This window comes from Chanos chanos, chromosome 1, assembly GCF_902362185.1.
Source record: "Chanos chanos chromosome 1, fChaCha1.1, whole genome shotgun sequence".
Lineage (NCBI taxonomy): Eukaryota > Metazoa > Chordata > Actinopteri > Gonorynchiformes > Chanidae > Chanos > Chanos chanos.
Genome location: NC_044495.1, coordinates 53,305,652 through 53,331,524, shown reverse-complemented (window position 1 = coordinate 53,331,524; position 25,873 = coordinate 53,305,652). Strand labels below are relative to the sequence as shown.

Here is a 25,873-nt window from a genome sequence, read left to right as displayed (position 1 = left end):
TGAGAAAATCCAAAAAAACAAAACACCTAGGCGCTCTCATCAAATGTATTCCACATGCAGAAATGGGGATGAGTCCAGTCGAGACAGCTGTGCTTCAGCTGCGAAGATTGGAGACTGAAGGGTTTATAGGTGTTTTATACTCCTTTCCCTTGAACTGCGATGTCCAAGAGAGAAGCAAGGAAATAAAAAACAGAAAATACATCAAATTCCTGAGCTGGAACGCATAGGACCTGTGCAGGCTGCCATTTACGACAGTCTACAAATAGTGTGTGCGATCCCAAATATAGAAAAATATGGTTCGAAACATCCATATTTCACCGGTCTACAGAGTGTATTAAGGGCACTGAAGGTGAATTCACGATTATATATTTTTGACCACTATTGTCCAAATAAACAAATCTATTTAATGCCGCACTATGTGAATAATCTCTAATTAAATTAAAACCAGAATGAATCATTGTGATGTTTTTTTTTCTTTAAAGGACCACTTTAAGGATAATTAAGTAGGACAAACTTCATTTGAAGTGGAGGGCAACTAGGCCTACGTGATAAATCAAATCTGAGCTCATGGCATAGTAATGCAGTATTTTCTAAATCTGCAAGCACAAGGCACTCTGCAACCTAATTTTAGGTTTTAATTTATCCACTAAAGGTCAGGATATTACGACAGGATACAAAGACCGTGTGGTTTCTTTTTTCTTTTCTTTTTTTTAATATGGGTGGGGACTTTATTTATTTATTTAAAATGTATTTATTTGTTTATCCAATGTTGTCTAAATATTTGCTAGCAACTGAGCAGACGATTAAATCTACGAGGCTGTATTTCGTTCATCTGTAACCTTTGCAATGGTTGTGAGTAATTTTTCATTGTTACAGCGGGAATCATGTTTTCAAGGTTGTAATGAAATTAGTTACGTTTGACCCTAATCACATAAAAAAATACCCGTGACATACAGTAATTGCTCTTTCAAGGGCTAGGGGGGAACGGAACATCGAGACACAAAGAAATAAGCATGACAGATGTACCTCAGATTCACTGAGGAGACAGGTGAACAATGCACAGTAAGGTCTCCTACTTTTGAAATGAGGAACAAAGCGCGTCCTGAAACTTCATAATGTTATCCGTCTTCTTTTATCAGATCAGTCAGCTTAGTATTTTTGTTTGTTTCTTTCTTTTTTAATAGAGACGCGCCAGTCAAATGAAACAGGATGCAAAATTTGTTACTTTTTCAAAGGATACATTCTCATAGATCTATGTCATGAAAGGGAGTCTTAATGAATCTAGTCATTTTGCCATTGACAAAACTACTGAGAGGCAACTTATGTTTTATTCAGTACGAGGAGTATGAATGGTCTGCGACTTACCTTTTGACTTCAGCTGATGTGGTTTAACGTCAAAAAAAAAAAAAAGAAAAATTGAGAGATTGCTCAAAATATGTTGCTCTATGAGCCCTATAAACTCAAATACGACTACAGGACAGAGAATGTGATGTCATCTAAACAACAGATGTTCGCGAATTTAAGGTAAAAACAAACAAAAAACAAAAGTTCAAAACGTAGCGTCGTCTCTAACGTTATCCGAAATTCGCAAGGAAATTTGAATGCTTCACACGCTGGAATAATGAGTCGAGCTTCTTGCGGTCCCCAGAATCACAGAGACTGACGTTTTCACAGAAACATGCTCCAAGCCCGATCATACGCACTCGTAGGGAGATCCGACACGTACTATCCTCTTGAATGCGATCATGTGAATCAAGGCATTTTCTTATTTGTGAAAATGTAGTTGGCCAATCAAGTTCGGGAGACAAGCACTTCAGAGACCATGTGACAGCACTGTACTACTTGTTCACAAGCAGTTCACATTGTCAAGAGCATCGAAATGTTTGAGATATATATATATATATATATATTCTACTCTGATTTCTGGTCCTCTTTCTTCCTTAATTTCCTAATTAGCCATTCTACTCCAGCCATTTCATATGACAAATTACCTATTTAATTAAATTTCAGCACATTTTACCACGTGGATCACTCGCAAAAGCAACAGATCTCAATCATCATTTAAAATAATTTAATATCTAAACCAACAAGCACTCTTGAAGTGCAAAGGCTATACAGAGCTCCCAAAATTCCAAGCCTATTGTTATAGAAATACCCCTTATAACCTGGCATAGCAATGGTACAATGTGCATTGTCTTTAGACAGGATAACTCCCCATTGAGACCACACAGATACAAGACAACTGGGTTGATGTCTTTTATAGAATTACTATCACGCCGCTTCTCATTATTACACTGTATTTCCACGAGTTCTCCTGAGGTCAGTGGCACACAGCCAATAACCCAGTCATATTAAGGTTAATCTAAAGCCATTCACACATGCAAGAATGTAAAATCACTCAGTGTGTGAGACAACAGAGTCTTTATGTCTGAAAGCAAATGTAATTAACTGGTCATATTATGAATAAAACAACACACATTCCCCTCCATTTAATGACTGATGTCATAGTTTAAAATTAGAGATGCCCTAATCAGCCTGACCCTTGGCATTGCCAACCCTTTCCAAATGTGAACGCAAATGATGCATCTGATGAAATGCCAATTATAGCCCTTGTTCAGTTATCTACAAGTAATGTCTGCTGAGGCTATGACGTGTCACATTTTAGAACGCTGAATTGTCTGAAGAAATAATCACACTTTTATGACACAACCACATGTTTGTTTGTTTGGGTTTTTTTGTGATGTAGACCTTTAATATTTTTGAGCAGTTTAAATAGTCTTACATTAGATAATATTCGATCCAGAAACAGCTTTTATTTAACTGGTTTCCACTTTCATTGGAAACAAACCACTTTTAACCCTCTTTTCACATCTTGTGATCACAAAATTAAAAAAAAAAAACAACAACAAAAAACAAACAAAAAAAACAAAACGAGGTGAACAAAAGTCCTCTTTTCTACAATGATAAAGAACTGAAGACAGATGGAGAGTGAAAGCACTGAATGGAAACAAAAGAAACAACAATTATTAATTATTAGACACAATTATTAAACAAACAAACAAACAACATTAAAATATTCAAAAGGCAAAAAAAACCCCAAAACAAAACAAAGAGGCATATATATATATATATATATATATATATAGTCTTCTGGTACATTCACTGTGAGGTGATAAAAGGCTTGACTGAGTCCAACCTAACAACACTCTTAAGGCTGAAGTCTGTTTCTCCCTCAATAAGATGGAATCAAACCTCATTTTGTGGCCGGCATCTCAAGACAGCTACGAGAGTCACCCACACCAAAAGCCAATTTTAGCTACATTTTTTTTCCCCCCTGTTTTGTTTCGGTTTCATTTTTAATGTACTTGATTATACAGGCACAGAACAGACAAAATATTGAACATGTAGTCAGAACAAAGGGGACAATGACTAGTGAACAGATCACACACTCAGTTGTTGTAACCTAGAAACCTGAGCTGCACTCCGTCATCAACAAAAACACTACCCAGTTAGACTGAACTGGCTGTATAGCTTCAGATGTCTGGCAAAGGTGTTCTTTTACTGGTAGATCAAATCTGCATGGGATGCAATGCTGAAACCACACATTCGAAGGCAGTTCTGTTGAACTATAATCGTAAGATACACATTCATCGAGAGCCAGCGTTTAGACACACCGTAAACCTAGAACAGGGAGCTGGGGAGACCATAAGGAACGTAGGACAGACTCAAGGATTTTTCACTGAGCGAATATTTCAGCTCGCAACGATTAATCGAATTGCGCACGGCTCTTTTCGCTCCGATTTTGAAAAAAAAAAAAAAAAATACTACGCGAGTTGAACAGAAAGCTGCTTGTGATTTGGAAGCAGCCGGTGGGAAGGGGGACTTGGCAGATAGTCAGAGCTGTTTGTGCTTCTAAATATATGTGATATGTGAATTAAAACCTACTCACTTTCTGTACGGGGGGGGGGGGGGGGGGGGGGGGGGGGGGGGGGGGGAGCAGGCTACAGCTGCGTTTCGTACACCGCTAGGTTAGAAAAGACCACCTGGAATCCCACATCATGATTTCACACGGTAACATGTCTAACTCCTAGTTTTATAGACATGACGGGTAATTAAAGACAGATTCGCACGCAAGATGATTCAAGAGCAATTAACCTAAAAAAATGCAGCACTGTTTTTAGAGTTGGTCTATTTTTTTTTTTTACTGAGATGACTCAATTATCCATAGCTTATGTGGTCAACAGAAAAACGGCAAATGCGGAAAATCAACGAAACCGGCAAATTTCTCACGTCTCATTTGGTCAATATGAAACTCGATTTCTGTTCATATAAATCTTGTTGTTTATCGGTTTGGTAACGTTTTAAGGATAATACACACACATGCACACGTTCACACACAATCTTGCATGCTATTCAAGAGTCAGACGACATAAAAAGGGAAAAAAAAAAAAGTCAACATACTGGCACAGAGAGTAAGTCAGTGCAAAGAAATCTTCACTCACAAAGAAAAAGAACAAGAACTAAACACACTAACTGATTATGGAAGAGCTTCTAAACATTCACAACATTGTGCTTCAGATAAATTCAACTGAACTATATTATATATTTCTACAAAATATATATATATATATATATATATATATATATATATATATATATATATATATATATTTATATTTTAAAAATATATGATTAAATATGACGGAGAGTTTTTTAATGTTGTTGCCACGGTTTTGAGAAATACACCATTCGTGGTCAAGCATGGGCATATGGTCTCTTTTGAACTGGTGCCTCTGAATCAAAGTTCCTTTAAAACTTGCCAAACGTCATCCTTTTTTTTTGTGTTCTTATAAAGGGAATATTTTTAGGAATGTGTTTTAGGAATGACACTGAAATCTATCACCAGCATTGATACAGAAACAATGCCTATAATTCCTGTGTGTGCGTGTGTGTGTGTGTGTGTATGTATATATATGTATACACACACACACATACATACATACATACACACACACACACACACACACACACACACACACACACACAATAAATGACTATCAGATTTGAACATTTTGATGAGAGACTGCTGTCAGAAAATGGTCAATGAAGAAGTAAGGACCATTAAAAAGGACTTCAAAGAAAATCAAAATAAAACAAAGCAAAAAAAAACCAAAAAAAAAACATACTTTCTGGGCTTTAAACTTGAGGCATCACACTGTTCTGAGAGAGATCATGATCCAGCTTACTAATATAAAAGATATTAGATGAATGTTTGCTGCACTGGGGTGGTTCCTCCAACCCATGTATCTTGATAACTGTCAAGTTTAATAGCATGGTCATCAGTAATAATGCATTTTGATTGGCTCAATACTTATGCAATAGGCAGCTTATGATAGGTTGACACCTTATGATGTATATAGCTATTAAATACCATCTACAATCTTACGTGCTCCTCAACAATCTTCCTTAAAAACATAAGAAGGTGAATACAGTATTGGACTCCATGTCATATGATCCGTATAAGGACAATTTAAAGGTTTCTTCAGCAAACTGTTTCACTCAGGCACTGTACTGGGCACCTACACCCACCCTTAGTGTAGGATGACATAAAGGATTCAGTGTTTGTTTGTTTGTTTGTCTCTTTCTTGAGTTCTCCATTCATTCCTGTATCATCATGGGTCAGATTGAACATCTGCAAGATATGTTTGGCTCAGTTGTCTGCTTCTGAAACGTACATCATGGCGCAGACAGACAATTTTAGGGGGAAAGGCACAGGAGTTAGTGTTTGGTTTTCTCACAGTGAACGAGAAAGAGAGAGAGAGAGAGAGAGAGAGAGAGAGAAATAAAGAGACGAAGAGAGCTACGGTGATGATGTGGGTACAAAGCTCATATCTGCCTCTTCACAGAGCCTGAGGGCCAAGCAAGATGAGGTCCAAAAAAAAAAAATGCTATTAAAAGAGAAAAGAAGAAAAAAAAGAAAGAAAAAAAGAACGGAGCAGCATGGAACCAGTTCTGAAGAAACGGTGGACTGTTCATTAGATGGTCAAGAATGAGGAAAAGCCAATCTTCAAGTAGAGCTGAAATATTAAAAAAAAGCTTGTCTGAAACCAGAACGTGGAAGTCCAATCAAAATGCTGAGTTCAGGAGGAGGAATCATTTAAACAGGAAGCTTTTTATCATTCATTCTGAGTCTGTAGTTGAGTTGTTGTATCTCTGCTGTTGGTCCCTTTTCCAAAAGTACTGAAAAACCCAGTGTGTGTTAATGTGGGCTGAGCTGTAGGCTTGGCTAGGACGTGGGGTTCAGGAGATGCACTGAGCTGGATGGAATGGTTTTGGGAGAGCCACTGCTGTACACACATGGTGGTGGGCTCAGGTCTCAAAGTACTTGTAAATGGCAGTGACGTACATCATGACGCTTTGCCAGTCAGGCCTCTCTGTGTGCACCATTTCATTGATGTCCTGAGAGAAGAGGAGAGGAGAGGAGAGGAGAGGAGAGGAGAGGAGAGGAGAGAAGAGAAGAGAAGAGAAGAGAAGAGAAGAGAAGAGAAGAGAAGAGAAGAGAAGAGAAGAGAAGAGTATTTCTTTCGTTAGAGATTTCATTTTTTTAAGGGAAATGCTGCTATGACTCTGAGTGACCTGATAACACATAGTCCTTCTCATCCTACATTAGACAGACACAATGAGCACTAAACAAACGGTCAGTGTGTACACACATACACTCTACATAGGATCAATAAAACACAAAGAGTCAATACACACAGCCTGGATACTGTATTCTCTCTTTACATACTGACTGAATCCAACATACTGTTCACAAACAAAGATATGATATGCATCATTTTACGAGCGGCATTCTTAACCGAATGGATCAGGTGGTGTATGGAGTTCATTTGGGCATGCTAGCTTATGACGTTGTCTTGAGGTTAAGGTCTGTGATACAGAGAAGATTTTGCCTGAAACATTTCATTAATGACAATCTAGTCATTCATTTTTCTTCTTTCTTTTAAATTTTCAGAAGCAAAGTGAAGCTTATTTCAAAATGGCAAAATAACAGGCTTTTAATAGGTCTCATTCCAAATCCTGCAGTTTAATATTGTTGCAGTGACATGAATGTGCTTCATATTGTTAAGGTGGATAAAAATAGCTCTGAACTCAAGCAATCCTATACGTTGTGCTAAAAATAAGAATGAGGCTCGTTGTCTACAGAAACATTTCCCGGTTTCACTTGCTATCAGCGCTTCACACAGGATGGGAGGGGAAAATGCTCCCATCAAAAAAAAAAAAAAAAATCACCACTTTAAACCTATGTTGTTTCTCTTTCTGCATTTTTCTCTGTCTTCCTTCTTTATCTTCCTCCACCCCGACCTCACTTTAACTCTCCTGTCAGCAAGCGTATGCACATTAGAGCCCATAGAGCAATGCCGGGTCTCAGACCACATTAAAGGGCTGGCTGAAGCCATAATATACAGGAGGTTTGGTATTTAAATGGAGCGATCGTATCGCTCCAAAAAGACGGAGGGAAAAAAAGTATTGTGTTTATGTAAGACTGTTACCAAAGTGGATTTAATGCCCACGCTCTCCGCAGCTTGGAAGGCCAGGGTGAAATTGCGTCTCTGAAAGGGGAGAACAGCGCGTGAGATCATAGAAACGGTATCATTCATTACATTGACGACAGTGTCCCCCCCCCCCCCCCCCCCCCAACCACACTTTGCCGGTCTTGGACTTATACGGTCAACAGAACAACGGCCGTCAATAAGACAACGCTGAAATTCCTCGCAATAGCGCGAGAGGGTTTATATTGAAATGTTCTTGATGCAATGTACTTGCCTTGTCCTGACTGTTCAGCTCCTGGTAAGGTATATGGGCTGGCAGGTAAGTGTGGAGGACGGCGCAGAATGCCAGCCCGTCGTTCCAGCTACTGCTGAAGTTGGTTATGTCAATGTTCTTTGGAGAGAAAGAACCGGAGAACCTCAATGAGCCAGAGAACAGAGCAAGAGACAGAGCAAGAGCCCTGGCTACCTGCTCTACTACATTCAAGGTCTGTTGTTATTATAATTATGTGTAATGCAGTGTTTTTTTGAGGATTGGAAATAAGGATGTGCATCATTATCAGACTCAGCGCAGCCCAAAGTTCCTTTAGGGGAGAGCTTAATAACTGATTGAAACCAGGCAAGGAAACCCATATGTGAGTGATGTGATTTGGGTGGTGTGTTTATAGGGGGAGATGCAGCTTGTCTCTGGATGATATCAGAACTGCACCCTGTCTACTTTAATGGTAATCAGACAAACATTTACGCGCACTGCTTACAAGCACATGTTATCCAAGCAACATCTCTCATCTCTGCATCATTGAAATGCACACAACTTTCTTTTTTCTTTTTTGAAAGCCAGACTCAAACTGTTCCGTTCGAAATGGAAACGGAAATGACTTTCACTGGTTAGGCACAGATATTAAAGCCGCCTCCACTATACTGACCTCCTCCGACACAGAAAGTATTCAAGGTCACGACCTGCTTTTTCTTTCGCTCTCCGCTTCCCTCTTTATCCTCTCCACTGTCTTTTACTTTCTCCTCCACGTGTGAGAAACCGTTTAAGGCAGCCTTGCCCAATTCAGAAGCCTCACCGACAAAAAATGATTTTTGCACGAGCCACGTGCTAATCTAGCTAGTTTTCCCACTGATTGTGTGCATTATAAACAGAGTGTAACCCTAACATTAATAATAACGAGTTGTTCAGCTGGATGAGGGTAGGGCGCAATGATAGACTGTGATGCGACTTAAAATGAACGTCTGGTTACGAACTTGAGAGCAGGGGAACGAGACACTGCACAAAAAGCATATTCCCATAGTCCCACTTTCGGACTGGGGCGGGGGATGTGTGGTTTAAATAGCTGCGACATAGCTACGTGCCTTGTGAACCAGGGGTTGAATATCACGGATCTCATTTGTGCAACACATTAATTCTCATTTTTGGTGTGTCTGTCTAACTGGATAATGTAACACTGATCTGAGAGCTGTGTATGTCTGTGTGTTTGTCTAACTGGATAATGTAACACTGATCTGAGAGCTGTCTTTGTCTATGTGTCTGTCTAAGTGGATAATGTAGGTAAGACTGATCTGAGAGCTGTGTATGTCGATGTGTCTGTCTAACTGGATAATGTAACACTGATTTGAGAGCTGTCTTTGTCTATGTGTCTGTCTAACTTGATAATGTAGGTAACACTGATCTGAGAGCTGTGTATGTCTGTGTGTCTGTCTAACTGGGGAGGAGGCACAGCTGATAAAGCCACTATCTCCTTCTGTCTAGGTCCCCGGGGGGAGGGAAATGAATCAAAGACATGGGAGAAAATTCAGCAATGACATATGAGAGACAGGGCTAGTGTGATATCCCAAAGTTAAGCAAGTGTGAGGCAATATTCCAACAGCATCTGTGGCTATGTTTCTTTTCGAAGGCTGTGGTTCACTTCTCTTTGTTATCTATGTTTGCAGTATTTATTGTGCTTTGTATGTGCCGAGGGTTTCGCAATACAAAAATCGTGCATTATTGAAGACCTGTGTGAAATCTGCTGGACTTCCTGGTGAGGACCTCGATAACCCGTGACCATGACAACCAATCAACGGGTTTCCTGGATCTGAAGGGCCACTTTCAATAGGTCCAATATGAGTGATTCATCCATTATCAGAGCGTGGCTAACAGCCAGCGCCATCCCTGTCACATCAGCTGTAAAATGTAGCATTAAATTAATGTCAGATCTAAAGTGGATTGATGATTAGTCCACTTCTGTGTTAGTCTGTATTATCGATGACGCTCTGAGATCAAAGTCGAGTCGAGGATTGTGGATCAGAATGAGGAACCTGTTGTCCTAAAAGATTAGAGGGCTGATAAGGAATGAGATGTATGCCGTAGTTAACTCTATGCACAGATGTGTGTAAAGTGGCCCTTACACTGAAGAGAAAACAAACCTGATAACCCTCCGTTTTCTTCTGACACCACCTCAGCAAAGCGTTTCTCTTCGAGCCGCCGTATTCCCGAGCCAGGGCCGACAGAGGGTCTTTTCTCTCCTCACTGGGGTAACACACACACACACACACACACACAAACACACACACACAAACACACACACACAGACATATACACATACACACAGATAGACAGACAGATAGACAGACGCACACACAAACGCGCGCGAACACACACGTGCACACACACACACACACACACACACACACACACACACACACACACACATACATACACATACACACAGATAGACAGACAGATAGACAGACACACACACACACACGCGCGAACACACACGTGCACACACACACATACAAAGATACAATGGAACTTCAGTCCTGGACCTGATTGGATTATTGTAACATGTGGGCTGTCTTGGGTACCGACATGTCCAGGTTTACAAGAAATGGGTAAAATACAGAAATACAGTGTCTGCTATGGACCATGCAGAGCTGTCTCCATTATGAATCACGGACTACTCTGCGCTCAGGAATGTCTCAAGGTGACGCATCAGGGGCGAGGGAGCCTTTACCGGAGGCGGCTTCGTGCCGTGACTGAGGCCGTGGGAGTTGAGGAGGACAGGGAGAGAGGTGCGGTTCCTGAACCCATGGCCATTAGAGAGGAGCTTGGCCCGCTGTCTGGAGCGCTGATCTCCCTCTTAATGTCTTCACTGCTCCTACGAGAGACTGAGACAGAGAGAAGAGAGGAAGAAGAGACAGCAAGAGAGAGAGAGAGAGAGAGAGAGAGGGGGCGGGGAGAGAGAGAGAGAGAGAGAGGGGGAGAGAGAGAGAGAGGGAGAGAGAGAGAGAGAGAGAGAGAGAGAGCGAGAGAGGGAGAGAGAGAGAGAGGGAGAGAGAGGGAGAGGGAGAGGGAGAGAGAGAGAGAGAGAGGGAGAGAGAGAGGGAGAGAGAGAGAGAGGGAGAAGGAGAGGAATAAGCTAGAGAAGTCGGTTCTTCAGAATTTTCAAGAACAGGTGAAAAACAAAGACATGAAAATTTGAACCTTAAAGCATGACTTTTACATTAAGCTGATTCACCTGAAATTGACTTTGAGGAATCGATATTGGAGACTCTCTGGAGTGCAGAGGCAGGCCGACTACCATTTGCTGTGCGGAGTAAATGTTCTGCTGGAGAGAGAGAGAGAGAGAGAGAGAAGTGAAACAACATGATAGGTCCAAACAATACATTCACACCATCTCTGTCACAAATTCATTATAAATTAACTGCAACAAGATTGATTTTTTTGTTGTTGTTGTTGTATGTATCATGGTTGTCTCATCATTTCACTGATTGACAGACAGATTGACAAATCGACAGCTAGACTGACGTCTTAAAGTACTGTTTTCACAGCCTTTTCGTAAGAATCTTCAATTGTGACGCCTCAGGAACATGAATGGAAGTTGTGTTTTTTTTTTTTTTTTTTTTTTTGAAGTTCCAGCAGCTGGTAACTCTCTGTCCAATCATAACAGAGCGCGTACCATGGAACTACATAAGGGTTCCCCGTAAGCAACCAATCAATCTGAAAACAAGTCAAACAAAGGAAGGCTATGTCCACTCAAGCACGTTTCTGAGTACACACACACGCATGCGCGCGCAAACACACCCCCACATCCTCTGCTGGAAGTTTTTTGTGGTTCTAATTAAAACTATAAATGGGGTTGGCGGGTGGGTGGGGGTCTGTGACACATTTGTAAAACCTTGGCTCGTTTCCATCTGACTCAAATGAGTTCACTGAAAGTTCAACAGACCCTTGAAATGCTGAATTAAGAGATTTAAAAAAAAAAAAAACAACACAAAAAGAAAAAAAAAAAAAAGGAGCCGTGACCCCTTGTCACAGTGTCTCTGAATATTCCACACATATTCCTCCGTGACCTGACACCGCAAATCAACACGTCACAGTAAGAATGGTTAACAGTATGAAAAAAAAACACATGGGGAAAGGTATGAACTGAGCTGTCACAGTGAATAGCTGGCTAAACCTGAGCGTAATGAGTTGTAGCAAGAACAACCATTAAAATGTCGCCCGGTTTAAGGTACGAGATGTACCAGAGACTGCAACTGTGAGAGAGTCTGGAACAAAGCAAATCCATGCCGCATACCCACCTGGCATGCTTATGTCTGTGTAACTGGGCCTCTTGTCTGCCAGAGAGGATAGAGGCTTGGTCGTGGAAATGGGACCAGTGATAGAGTGTCTCTGTGTTAAACAAACAAACAAACAAATAAACAAACAAACAAACAAACAAACAAAAAACTTCCATTTCTGCTCGGTAACGACGCAAACACAACTTTTAGAGCACGAAGGAATCGACCACTATCTTTGAAAGCTTTGACACTAAAAGTTCGGGCATGTGGAGGTAAAGCGTGGAGATTTCGCTTATTAAGCGAAACATCGATTAAGAGACGATGTTTCATTTACGTTTCGTTTTTTTTTTTTGGACATCAAACGATTTTTTTTTTTCTCTAGCCTATGTTATTTCTCTCAAGGCACAATGGAAACCATGTGGACAAAATGACAGATGGGATCCTCATGGAGGGAGGTACCCATTGTACTAATGTTCGTTTGTAACTCTTGCAATAACCGAACTGTACCATCACTCATAAACACGCACACGGTCATCCTAGCCGGTGTCTCTATCGCTGATCTTCACCTTTTAATGTAAAAGCCAACAAAGAAACGATAGGGTTGCAACAAGCTGAACATCTTTCACATCACAGATGACCAGCTTTTATGGTCCTTTTTAATGGTGTTTTTTATGAGTATTCCCGCAGGTCCACAAAACCAATGAAACCGATAACTCTTTTAACTCTTTTCATTTCTAAGTGCTCACTGGCTCTTCTTCAGCCAAGAGTTGTTGCTAGAACCCTAGTCTTTGTCTCAGAACATGAGGCAAAGATGTGTACAACTGTCCAGCCTTCTGGAGAGAGTGAGAGTTAGACAGACAGACAGACAGATAGATTGACAGACATACAGACAGACACACAGATGGACAGCGAAGCAGAAAAAAAAAAAGACAGATGGATAGACTGACAGATAGACAGATAAATAAATAGATAGCTAGATAAACAGATAGACAGATGGGGACAGAGTCTGTTCCTCCTGTCAGGGTAACACCGAAGGGACGTGTCCTCATGTACCTTGGTAATACTGTAAATATTTTATGTACAGTGTCACAGCCCATACCTTTAACGACTTCCCTGTCATTCTCCACCCAGCATTTACTGTGACTTCTCATCAACATTTTAAAGACAAATATAGCACAGGGGTGGAGAGAGCGAATGACTACCCAGAACCCTCTCTGGTTCTGCCAGGAGGTTCCTGCATAGGAGGTTCTGCACGAGCGCTTTGACAGTTGGGCGACCTGAACCATCATATGTTTGCCCTTCGCGTCTTTTTTTATTTATTTTTTTTCCCCCTGCATTGTAAACGGGGATGAGGAACTGTCAGAGAAAAAAAGAATAGAATAATAACAGAGGACTGACAGATTACAGAAACAAGCGTGTTGAGAAAACACTGTCTCCATGATGCTAGAACAGCTCCATACTCAGAGGAAAGAGCGTACCCCTGGCCTACACGCACAAAAAGTCCACAAACAACGCATTACAGTACTGTTAATTCCAGACGCCACTGAAACACCTTCAAGACACAGAGAAAGACTGAGCCATATCTTCTAAGAGGTACAAAAAATTTAAAAAAAAAAAAAAAAAAAAAAGTGTTGAGATTCTAGGAGGACCATTTTGCTGGAGCTGGTTATTATAGGGGGCGGCTGAGTGAAAGCGAACCCCTCTGCCCTGTTACCTGTATGGGTGAGACGGCAGCGGCCGGTGGGGTTTTCATGGGGCTTGGACTCAGGGGCGTGCGGGGTAAAGCCGTCGCTGTCGTCGTGTTAGCGACGGCAGCGGCGGCAGCAGCGGCGGCGGCAGCATTGGGTACCGGTCCTGTGATCGACAAAAAAAGAGGACGCAGCCGGCAACGTCAGTCCAGTGGGAGTTTTACAGTTTAGATTCATTTAAAAACGTGCCGTTATTCAAATGAATTTCACATTCATTCAGCGTTACATTCAACCTTAAAACTGATCAGGTGAGTACAGACTAAACAGCAAATCTGTTAGTTCTGATGTTCAGTGCGTCAGATGGAGCTGACTTCATATTTCACAGGTATTTCAAATCACAACTGTTTATGAGATATGTTTATAACTACATATGAGAAGGCGAGAAACTAGAGAGTGCTGATTCAAATTGTTTGCGAAAAATGGACTATATGTGTGCACTGTACAGAATTCTTAAGAGTTTATCCACCACTGGTAAATGTGCTACTTGAGAATGAATGGAGAGTGATTTTCCTGAGTTTGGTTCAGTGTTGAGTTTGCTTTTTATAGGGAGTCTGAGGGAGATGATGTGTGGGCATACCCTGCGAGGCGCTGTCAAAGCTCTTGATGAGGGTTTTGACAGTAGGGGAGGGTTCAGAGGAGGTGGAGGACCGTCGACTCAAGCCCATGCCTTGTCTCAAAGCAGCCAAGTCCCTCTCCACAGCGTTCATGTAGTTATATACACGCCCGCGCTCTTCATCCTGCCTGCAATACACACGACATATCACACACACACACAGACACCCACACAGACACCCACAAACAGGCCTGCCTCTGCCGAAACCGTACGGTTATACGTGTATTTCTGCTGTTTATCATATTTACAGCACACACATAAACGATAATAAAAATACACGCATGCCAAATATGTCTACTGTTTTCATGCAGCTACAGGATTAATATGTACACGCTTCGTCCTTTGCATTACACACACACACACACACACACACACACACAGTCAGGTCCCTCTCTGTTGCGTTCACACAGATGCACACATCTGCTCTTCCTCCAGCCTCTGATTCACACACAGAAACACACACACAGTCCGACACACAGCCAAGCCCCATTCTATCTACACCCACGTATTGCTTTACCTCCTTCAAAACAAAGACATTTGGGTCGTTCTCTGTTAGGGTTCAAATAGTTATACACACATCTATATTCTTCAGCTGTTCTACAACAGAAATACACATCGACAGTACTTGTTGTTGGTGAAAGGAAAAAAAATGCAGTAAAAAAAAACATACTTGCGGTTTTTGACTTCGTCGAGCTCTTTGCCCAGTTTCTCGTTCTTCTCCTGAGCTTCGTGAAGCCGGCGACGCAGGTCTCCAATCTCCTCCTGTGCTTCCGACTTGATGTCATTAGCGATGACGACGGCCGTCTGGAGGTCGGCCTGAAACTGACGCCACTCTGCAGACTCCTCCTGAACGTCCAAACATATTTCAGCACGCTAAATCGAGCATTCAAACCAGCCTAAAACTCAACAGCCAGCACACATCAATCTACTCTAGTATAATCTTTCAATATCACTTTCAGGTTGTGTCCTTGAACCACAAGGCTCACTAACTTAAATATGATCACATACTGAAGTTCTCGCCTTGACTCATAATCATTACAGTACTGACTAATCAATGAATTACTGTCATAGTTTACTGCACTGGTCTTCCACTGGGTTTTACTTTTTGATCCTAATTGAAGAGGAAGTCAAGGAAAGGCAAAACCGGCTATGTCGCAAACAGGCAGAGGGCCTCTGATGACATAAGTGGATAAATCTGGACATCCTGAGGGTAAACATGAAACAGACAACGCTTTTCTATCTCGGGTTAAGGAAGGAGAATGTCCTCAGAGGAGGTCAGAGACTCTGGTGTTCCTCCACTCACCCTGAGTCTACGGTGCAACGTCTTAATCTCTCTCTCCATATCATGCTTCTGTTCCTGGAGCTTCTTCACAGAGTCTGACACATGCACACGCACACACACGTACACACACGTACACACACACGCACGCGCACACACACACACAGATGCAGACACAGACACAGACACAGTCACAGACACACATATACACACACACACACACACACACACACACACAGACAGACACACACACACACAGACACACACAGAAAGCACATGTGAATACAAAAGAAGAGAAGTTCACATGAGTAACAGGAAGATCCATAGATTGGGCCTATGCGTCTTCTCAGTAATGCAACGGAAAAAACCTCTCTTGCGTCATTCAGCTGCAAAAGTAAACTGAACTCACGGATGGATGGAAAAATTGCGAGCCTACATTCATAAGTAGATATGGCAGTGAGTCGATTACAGCGGAGATAATATTTTGTAACAGAGGTTAATGTCAGCAAGTAAAAGTCAGCGAATAATCAAAATAACATAAAAAAGCTTTACAATAAATGTAGTAACAATAAAACAATGATCTTAGTGTTCTTTCTAGTGTGTGTGTGTGTGTGTGTGTGTGTGTGAGGTACATACTGGTTAAGAGTAAAATCAACAATCAATATAGCTTAAGCACACTGCTCTTCATTATGTTTTAATAAGTGCTGACAAGCTGTTGAGTGCCACTTGTCAACAGTGTAAGTAGATTCCTCTTGAAGCTGTTCTGTCTCTCAATTAGTGCCATCTTGTGGACATGTGTGACATAACGCAATTGAAACCTGTTGGCCCTTGAAATCTAAAATAACAGCAGTGGCATTTCACAGACTGAAGATTTATGGGTATGATTCTCGTAACTTGTCACTCATCACCCACTTAGCACCTGAATGTACAAGTTCCTGTCTTGAAGTTAGTTCCTCCTTAGTAAGGTGGTGAGTATCCCTGCCTGTCATGGGAGACCAAGGTTCGGTTCCCCCGACGAGGAGCAGTAATAGCTTGGGCAGCCCTGGATTAGAGATTAGAGAACCTTGTGACCGAAGGGTCGCTGGTTCAGTTCCCTAGACCGACATCCATGGCTGTGTGCCCTCTTGAGCAAGGCACTTAAGCCCAACTGCCCCCCAGATGCAAGGAATGCTGACTCCTGCGTCTGGTGTGTGTGTGCTCACTGGTGGGTAAGGATGGGTTAAATGCAGAGGACGAATTCGCTGCTCGTTGTTCACGGTGTGTGTGTGTGTGTGCAATCGTTGGGATTCTAAATTTAGCAGCCCCCTATCCAGTGCAAGCCTCTGGATCACCTCCTCAAACCTGAGTTCCAGAGAACACAGAAAAGCACATTTTTTTTCCCCCACTCACTCTCCAGGTCACTGATGATTAGGTTGTCGTGCAGTTTGACAGCGCGGTGCTGTTCCACCTCGTCCTCCAGCTCGAAGATGGTTTCCTTCATGTCTGCGATCTCCGTCTCTTTCTCCTGCATGTCTCCGCGTTGCTTCTCCAGAACGCGCTTCTGCTCGGCCAGCTCCTTCTGCACCTCGCTCTGGAAGTCACGGTACTCCCTATCCAGCTGAGGTATGGGATAAAATACCTTGCATCATATACAAACTCAAGACACAGAACCCTACTTGTGCTGTTAACATCCATACAGCATGTTATTGATGTTTAAATAATGATTATTCAGTCGCAAAGGTCGCACTATACAAATTGCAATATAACAGAAGAGTGTGGTATTGTCACATTTTCAAATCTGGGCATTTCTGTAAATATTTTCACAGTACACATTTGCGTACAGTTATGACCATTAAACTGGAATCCTCTACCTAATGGGTTAAAGTCGACTTTCAATGCTGATATTTATAAATATAAATATAAATATGTGTTATTTTATAACTGCCATTCTTATTTCTAATAGTGCAAGAGGAGCTCACCTTGCTGAGCGTGTCCTGTAGGCGTCCAACCTCGGTACGAGCATGTGACAGTTCATCCTCTAGCTTAGCCGCTTTGCCCTCTGCCTCCTCTTTGTCTAGCCGCACGGCCTCTAGCAGTTGCCGGATGTCACTCTTATCACCGGCGTTGTGGATGGAATAGAGCTCAGCCACTTTTTGCCTCTCCTGTTCCAGCTGGGCTCGACATCGACTCAGCTCGGCCTGGTCGGCGTTCAACACCACGCGGCACTCGTCCAGCGCTGCCGCCACCGCCGCCCGTTCCTGCCGCTCTGCATCCACCAGTCGCTCCATGTGGTGGTTACGATCTTTGAGAGCGGCAATGACGCCTTGCGCTTCGGCATTGTCCTGCTCGGCCATCTTGAGAGTGTTGCTGAGGTGCTGTTGCACACCTAGCAGCTGCTCGCGCTCAAAGCGTGCACTTTCGGCCAACTCAACGTAACGCTGTTCAAGCTCTAGGTAACGGCCGCTGCGGATGTCCTCGTCCACGCTGTAGGCCACTCCGCGTTCATCCAGTAGCGAACGCAGGTACTCGATCTGACGGCCGCACTGTTCCAGCTTGTCGCTCTGCTGGCAAAGCGAGTCCATGAGAATGACCTTTTCCTCACCCAGCCGTTCGTTCTCGCCGTTCAGTTCCTGGGTGATCTGCTGGAGGTCGGCAAGCTCCTGCAGTGTGGCCTGCAGCTCCTCCGCTGTGCTGTGCTGGTTTTCCTCCATCTGATGGATTCGCTCCGTCAGACAGGCCACGGACACCTCGCTGGCGTTGCCGCTGCTGCCCTTCCGAGAGCGCTCACGGCTCGGGGCTGCCCCGCCACCCTCTGACTCAGAGGAGGATGAAGAACCTGAGGGGGCATCTAAGGCGTCGTCACTGGAGGTGACAGCATGGTACACCTCACTCGACTCACTGTCCAGATTGTCTGTGGAGCCGCTCCGCTGGCCTCCTGTCAGGAGATCTTCCATGGAGCCGGGAGCAGAACCTTCCATGGAGGAGGCCAAGGGTGCACTACAGTCATTGTGGCCCCCACTGGTCCCTAGACTAGAGGGGTCAGGACTGGTGGAAAGATAGCCAAAAATCTTCTCTGCACCATCAAGTCTCTGCTCCAGGGAGAAGCCCAGCGCGTTGAGGCGGTCCTTCAGCATGCGGTTCTCATTCTTCAGAAGGTTGAGCTCTCCACGGATGGCCTGGTTCTGCTCCTGCAGGAGCAGTAAGGTGGACTCCACGTCGGCTGCTGTGATAGCACCCGATACCTCCCTCTCTGGTGGCCTTTCCTCCACTTCCTCTTCCTATTTGTTTGAAAACAACAGAGTTACATATCCGTCATCAACTCCATCTCTGTTCTACCATGAACTTGCTCATCTTGTTCAGTTTTCAACTCCAGGTCTTATTCATGCAAACTCCCCAAATATATATGACAAAACATATCAAAACCACTGAAATGTTTTGTTGACAGGGGATCTATGACATTTAGATCCAGTTGTATATTTAGATATCAATGCTCTAATCCAGTGCTACGGAAGAGTTACCTCAGGGAGACCCAACTGGACACGCATATCTCTCAGCTCCCCTCGTAACTGCAGGATCTCTACGTCCTTGCTCTTGGCCAGACCCAGTAAATCTTTCACTTTGGCTTCCAGGGCCACTTTATCGCTCAGCTGCCCATCAGATCTGGACTTGCTCATGCGGCTCTCGGGATCTGACGTCAGGGTCTGTCCTCGAGAACGCTTGGGTAGTGCCCCATCGGCTGTGCCCGCTGATGAGAGCTTCTTATTGGATGAGGTTCTCGAAGTCCGAAGGCGGTCCCTTGAGGAGTTTGTCTCTTTAGTGGAGGTCGAGGATGATGGCCGTTTGGCAGTAGAGGCTTCCCAGGGAAAACAATACAGATCAATTAAAATCTCAGTCAAATCCCATCAACTCATCTGGTGTCTTTGACAGGCACTACCTACGCCATAACATTACACTAGTGGATGTCACGAGGTCTGTAATGACGTAGCATCGGTACTACAGATTTAGACAGACATACCTATCGTGGGTTTTGCCTTGCTGTCAGGGTTGATGGTGCCTGTAGCATTTGATGAGCTGTGCTTTTTGCTCTTGGCCACGGTGTTGTTGGTTGCTGCAGTGCCTCCTACCATGGCGGCTAGAAGATCATCATTGCTTTTCACCTAGTTGGTAGAACAGAAAAAATAACAGATTTGCTTTTTTTCTAAGAATTTGTTCATATTTGTTTTTTTTAACAAAAAACCCCAAATAAAACCCATAGTTCTGATATCATTCTTTGACTGAGACTCAACTATATTACATAGCTTCATTTTGAGTTTAACTGACAGAGCTGTATCTATCAGAGACAAGTCCTTGGTATAAGTAATTGATTACCTTAGACAGTGGAGCTGAGGTGGAGGCTTTGGCTGCAGTTTTGGCCACAGGTCCTGCGGTGACCCCTTCACCTTTGCCTCCTCCACTCGCTGCCTTACTCACCGCCGCCTTGCCTGCTTTCTTCATACTGGGTTCCCTGCTGCCGATACATCTACAGCTCAGTCTGCGCAAGTCATTACAATTCAGAGGAATTAGGGAAAAATAAAAGAGAACAAACCCCATGTTAGCAGCATGAGCACAAAAAGACATCATATTCAAAGACCCTGAGGAGGCAACACCTCTACTGGGAACCAAACTACACGTTTACTTCAGAAAGAACGTTCTCTCAGCTTCTTTTTGGGGGTTATATAGTCCTCCAAACTTTCTTCTATATTTTGGTTCTACTTGAACTTTAGGGGAGCTTTTCTAAACAGACCACAGACTGCTGGAAGTCCTCAAGGGGAAGGCAACTAAATCTAGAGAACGGTCCCAGTTTTTGACAATTTAAGTAAGCCATACTAATGTGACACAACGTTTATGGTATTGCGATCTGATATGCTGATGAAGGAGAAAGCATAGAGTTCATGCTAAAACAGACTGGGGATAAAAATGATCCGCGTTTCAGATTTGCACCCTGATGCCTGCTGATCTCCACCAGATGGCAGACATTATCACATTTACATTTCAAAACTGAACTTTTTGGTAAGTGCCAGATTAGATGACAGAGATCCAGACTCAAAACAAATGTGTTTCAGTTACACGCACAGAGAGCGAGCCATGACTTTGACCGTTTAATGTCAATCTGTGAAAGAAAAAAGCATTTCTTTCCAACAAAATATCTGTCTAGATCTATACATCTATCACGATAAATTAATGGCACTGTCTGTTGAACTACATATTCACGCTGTCTTACTACAGCCATACTCTGCATAGACGTTTGCTGTGTGGGGTACTTTCATTCATTCATTCGTTTTCCAAACCGCTTATCCTAATTAGGGTCGTGGGGTGCTGGAGCCTATCCTAGTGCTCATTGGGTGAAAGGCGAGGGAAACACCCTGAACAGGTCACCAGTCCATTGCAGTGTGCGGGGCACTGCTACTCAATATAGAGAGACGAAAATCATTGCCTTAAAAGGCAGTGGGGCCAGGGAGATGTTCAAACAGACCATAACTGTTCAGTAGTCATCAGTGCAATGACAGAAATGCACCAAACCTGGCCTCACTGTAGACAAATATCCACATCCTGAGCAGCTGTAATGTTTCTAAAATCCAGTATTTTATCGGACTCATTTCCTGACTTGTTTTCAATTCATTATAAAGCGATCCCGGGAGTCAAAGGTGAGAGCGACATCTAAGAATAACATTGCATTCAGCTACTCAGACATTCTAATTTAAGCAGAGTGAACAGAGCATCTAATTATTTTTCTCAGGACTGTGTCAGATTATAAAGGTCTTGGCTATCAACACTGTTTGGATTCTGCTGGAGTGGTTGGCTGGGTGGGGGTGGGGGGTGTGCACATCCGCTGAAGAATATTAGCGTTGCCTCATACCTCATTCCTGACTCTCGAAGCAGTCAGGCACTATCTCGCTGGTAAACTAAGTTAATTATGGGAAACCGATCAAGCCAATCTATACAAATGCTAATTTAGGAAACCGCCAGGGCCATCAGCATTTTACATTTTACTGCATATGTACTGGAGGGAGGATCTATTTAAAAAAAAAAAGAAAAAAAAAAAAAAAGAAAGAAAAAAAAAAGTAACTGCAATTTTCCATCAGGAAGACTACACATGGAGGAGAGCCTTCCTCGTCCTCCTCCTCCTCCCTTTCTGCACTTGTTTTTGGAGGTTTCAGATCTTTCCAGAGCTTTCTTTAATAGTTCCCCGTTGTCCTATCTGGCCTCACTCGCAGTGAGGCAGAGGGCTCCCTCCTACTCTCTCTCTCTCTCTCTCTCTCTCTCTCTCTTTTGGAGAGAAAATAAGACCTTAATATCTTTCAGCTGCTGCAGCACAAACTCCAGACTCACTGATGTGAAGCTTTTGCCTATTCGCAGACCCCCCACCGAAATATGCCCAGTGTACACATTCCCAAGAAGGGAGAGGTTCAAAGACAGCCAACAGTCATTAGAGAACATGAGGAGTGTGCTTTACGAGTATGGTTTAGGTGAGCTAGAGCCGTTAAAATGCCTCTATAACTCTTTACATTGAGCAGGGGCAGTCACTGTGGGTTTGACAAGCAAATATATAGGTTCCTATTATATAAACCCAAGTCTGAAGTGTCTGCACAAGTCATACCTAGAAGTTCTACAGTTCAAGTGCAGATGCAGTGTTTTCATTCCCTTACTGTTCCTTTGACCAAACAATTTGGCCAAATCTTCCTTCAGAGCCATGATTAGAGAGTGTAGCCTGTTTTTTTGTGTTTGTTTAAGCATTTGTTGTATGGAACAGTGAAAACCATTGAGGAAAAAGATTCTGTGAGAGCTTTCAGAGTTGGCCCAGTCAGGAAAGAAAGTGTATGTTTGCATGCATCAAGTTATCCTCCAACTGACCCTTGTACGGTTCTGGGTGTTGACAGGGGCTCTCAACACATCCCTGGAAGCACTTACATGTGAGTCAAAGAGAAGCAACACACACATACCCATGTGCGCACACACACACACACGAGCGCGCGCTTCCACTCTTTCTGAAAGGGGGTGGGTTGGAAGCCTGGCCCCTACAAAGGCAATAAGTAGGACAAAGTTCTAATCCAACTCCTCAGCCTTTTCTGAGCTGTCATTCTAGAATGTTCCATATGAGATCATCATATGAGGTATGCACTGTATGCTTAGTCTGCCACCTGCTGTTCCAAAAAAAAAAAAAAAAAGGCGCCAATGAGGTCATCTAACAGGACTATGAAATCAAGCGTGGGCATAACCAATAAAATTACATTTACAGGCATATTCATTTCATTGCAAGATGCTTACGAAAAAAGGGGAAGGATAATTCTGGTCAGGACTGGCATTACGACAGAGGGAATTTAAGCGAAGAGCAGTTGGATCCAGGAAAAGGGTGGATCTTGTCTCCGAGGAGTGAATGACGCAAAAAGGGTTAGCTTACTACAAGTCAACATGATCAATACTGCTTTAGAACTGGCAAAGTCTCGGTCTCTTGCTCCTGTTTCTCATAACACTGCAATAATCTTCTCTTTCCCGGATGACGACCCCTTCAGTTTTTATTTTTCTGACTGAACCCAACACGGGCAGATGTTTTTCACAGCCCAATATGAATGACCTTTACAAGCTCTCTAAAAGACGGACGGCAGTGTGCTGCAACTGAGTAAAAAGGCTAGAGAAGCTTCACTGTCATCAAAATGTTCTACAGGACAAATTAAAGAGCGTGATCACGAACTGTCAGCTTTATTTTTTCGAGTGGTCCAAACAGTGCATTCTCTGATAGACTGCTGACTGGGGTGGCACTGTTTGTTTAGAGAGTCCTCTTCATCAAAGCATGATGGGAGTCTTGGAGACTTGCCCAGACTGGTCAGCAAGACCATTAGACTTTGTGTTTGTGCAACCTTGTGGGAAGAGAGAGAGAGAGAGAGAGAGAGAGGCTGGATACAAATCCATACAATCGTAACCTCTCTCTTTTCTGAGTGCGAGGTCACTTCCTCTTCATAACAGCTTCTTCCTGTTGTGGCGCCCTGAGAAATCCTAAATGGGACTTGTGTGTGTGTGTGTGTGTTTTAATGTGTCCAATGTGACCGAGGAGGAGACATAAAGGCACCGGTGTATTAAAAAAAAGCATATAGCCTGCAGACCCTGACATCTGACCTCAAGGTTTTTAGGGAAAAAAAAACAATAACTGTGTAGACAGGTAGTATCCACTCCCTAATCAGTTTTGCCAAATAAAGTTGACAGGTTATGCATCTGAGAAATATTCTTAGAAGCACTATTACAATAAAAAAACGTCATGTAGCTGAATATTGGGAGTAAGTGTTTGCTTTAAAGTCGTCACATACTTGATGCAACAGAGTGAGATATATGAATAACTATTCAGAAGTTCAAAATTTTAAAATAATGATTCCATACTCTGAGGGCTAGGGTATTTTACAAGGACTTGACTAATTTACAAAAACATGCGGACACGCTTCAAGTTTTTAAGACAGCTCTGAAAGTTCAGTGGGCCCTTAAGAGCATAACTCTCATCTGAAACCTCTAGCCTAATACAAACTCCTACTATGTTGTCGTCATAGAAACACAAAGTGAAATCTATGGGGCACAGTGGGTGAGTAAAAATGAGGTACAAGGCTCTACTAAATCTAGACTTAATGATTCATAGAGGGACTTTTTTTTTCTCAGGCTAATGAATAAACTCTCAGTAGTGGGTCTACACAACTCTCCTTTTCATATCTCCAGACACCAATGAGAAAAAGTTTTCTACAGTCCAAATCAAATCCCCCAGAACATTATCTATCTACTTTTCCTTTTTTCAAACTGCCAAAACACATATATACACAAGCAGATGATCTCCCATGTCTTCAGCTCGAGGAATGTGTTTTGTTTGGAGAACTTGATTTTTCCAGATTTTTTCACTTGGGGTAACTTTCCTCCTCATGGAAGACTGCACAAACAGGCTGTAATTCCTATTGCATAAGTCACATTCCCGGGAACAGGACATCACAGCTGTAAAATATCGCTGAAGCTGAGATATTCTTTCCTTTCTGGAAAAATAATGGGAACGGAGGGTAAAGGCCAGACTTAAGCCGGAGAGGACTGGGGAGAGACGCTTCAACAGAGGTGGACAGATCTATTTTAATAAAATATACACAAGTAATTTTATCAGTAAATCTGGGAGCATTGAATCAAATAAAAAAAAAAAACCAAGCGCTTAAATCCCATGGTTTAAGTTTCACGACAATCCGAAAACAGCCACTTGACAGAAATCGTGCGAAGGATCAATCACAGCCCGGCAAATGGAAGAGGTCTGACAGTCTCTATTGACAGCTCATATGCTGCTGTTTCAGGACACCTAGTCATAGGTTACTTATCCAAGAGTCGGCAGTCTTCTCAACTTGGTAATTGAGGACAGCTTACTATTTCTGATCTGTTACAAATCAATCTAGCAACTAGTTATTTGGGGTAACGATATAACCTCATCGCAAGTTTCGGGTAACATCAGCTAAGCACCTATCTTGTCTGTTGGAATGGGGTGTTTTGGTTTGGTTAGTTAACTATATTTGCTAATAGGAATAGCTGACGTTAGCTAGCTTCAGCTAGCTTGGCAGCAAGTCTGTTCCCGGTTTCTTCACACGGTACGCGTAAGATAATAACTAAATGCCAGCGCGATGGTTCCAGAAGTCAGTAAGTTGCGTTAAAACGCGGAGAGGGCGTATCGCGTCTTATGAACATAACGACGCACTTTAACGATGGTCTCTGTAGCTGGCTAACCACGGGTATAAGCTAACCAAAGCGCTAATGTTGGCTAGCTAACCAGTGTCCAATGCCTGGGTTCTAACGATAGCCGCTACGGATGGAGAGTATCTCGGAATCTTACCTTGGCTTCCTGCTCCTCACTCAGATAGCCAAGCTAGTTGAATAAAAGCCTTCTGCGTGAGGATCAGAGATGAATCTGACAAATATTCCAGTATTTAGAGTCATGTGGCATCGCTTCCATATATCCCATGTATTTCAGTTGTCATTTTATTATCGTGGGCGGACGCTTCAAACTGTTTCCCAGGCAGCTCCAAACACTGTGTAGTTTGACTGACTATAGATATATTCCTACTAGATCAGCACCCTCGCTGGCCTCGCCTCCACTGATCTGTTAGTGGGC

General features: G+C 42.9%; 1 protein-coding gene across 1 annotated transcript; it reads right to left on the bottom strand.

The window, feature by feature from the left end:
• Nucleotides 1-6,113: 6,113 nt before the first annotated feature.
• Nucleotides 6,114-25,687, bottom strand: specc1la (sperm antigen with calponin homology and coiled-coil domains 1-like a). Its single transcript, XM_030774342.1, has 17 exons — nucleotides 25,595-25,687; nucleotides 20,089-20,251; nucleotides 19,736-19,877; nucleotides 19,239-19,573; nucleotides 17,700-18,998; nucleotides 17,131-17,338; nucleotides 15,766-15,839; nucleotides 15,133-15,308; nucleotides 14,427-14,590; nucleotides 13,816-13,955; nucleotides 12,123-12,213; nucleotides 11,057-11,146; nucleotides 10,553-10,706; nucleotides 9,963-10,065; nucleotides 7,828-7,944; nucleotides 7,554-7,613; nucleotides 6,114-6,459 (listed from the first exon to the last, which is right to left on the bottom strand). Exons 2-17 carry the CDS (start codon nucleotides 20,212-20,214, stop codon nucleotides 6,370-6,372), a joined length of 3,369 nt encoding a protein of 1,122 aa, XP_030630202.1. The 5' UTR covers nucleotides 20,215-20,251; nucleotides 25,595-25,687; the 3' UTR covers nucleotides 6,114-6,369.
• Between the last annotated feature and the right edge of the window lie 186 nt (nucleotides 25,688-25,873).

Excerpts from the sequence above, each read along its gene's own strand:
- specc1la (XM_030774342.1), bottom strand. The coding sequence starts at position 20,214 with ATGAAGAAAGCAGGCAAGGCGGCGGTGAGTAAGGCAGCGAGTGGAGGA. Across the intron at positions 13,956-14,426 it reads CTTTGACAGCGCCTCGCAGG|GACCGGTACCCAATGCTGCC; the intron begins GTATGCCCACAC and ends TGTCGATCACAG. Across the intron at positions 10,066-10,552 it reads ACGGCACGAAGCCGCCTCCG|TGAGGAGAGAAAAGACCCTC; the intron begins GTAAAGGCTCCC and ends GTGTTACCCCAG.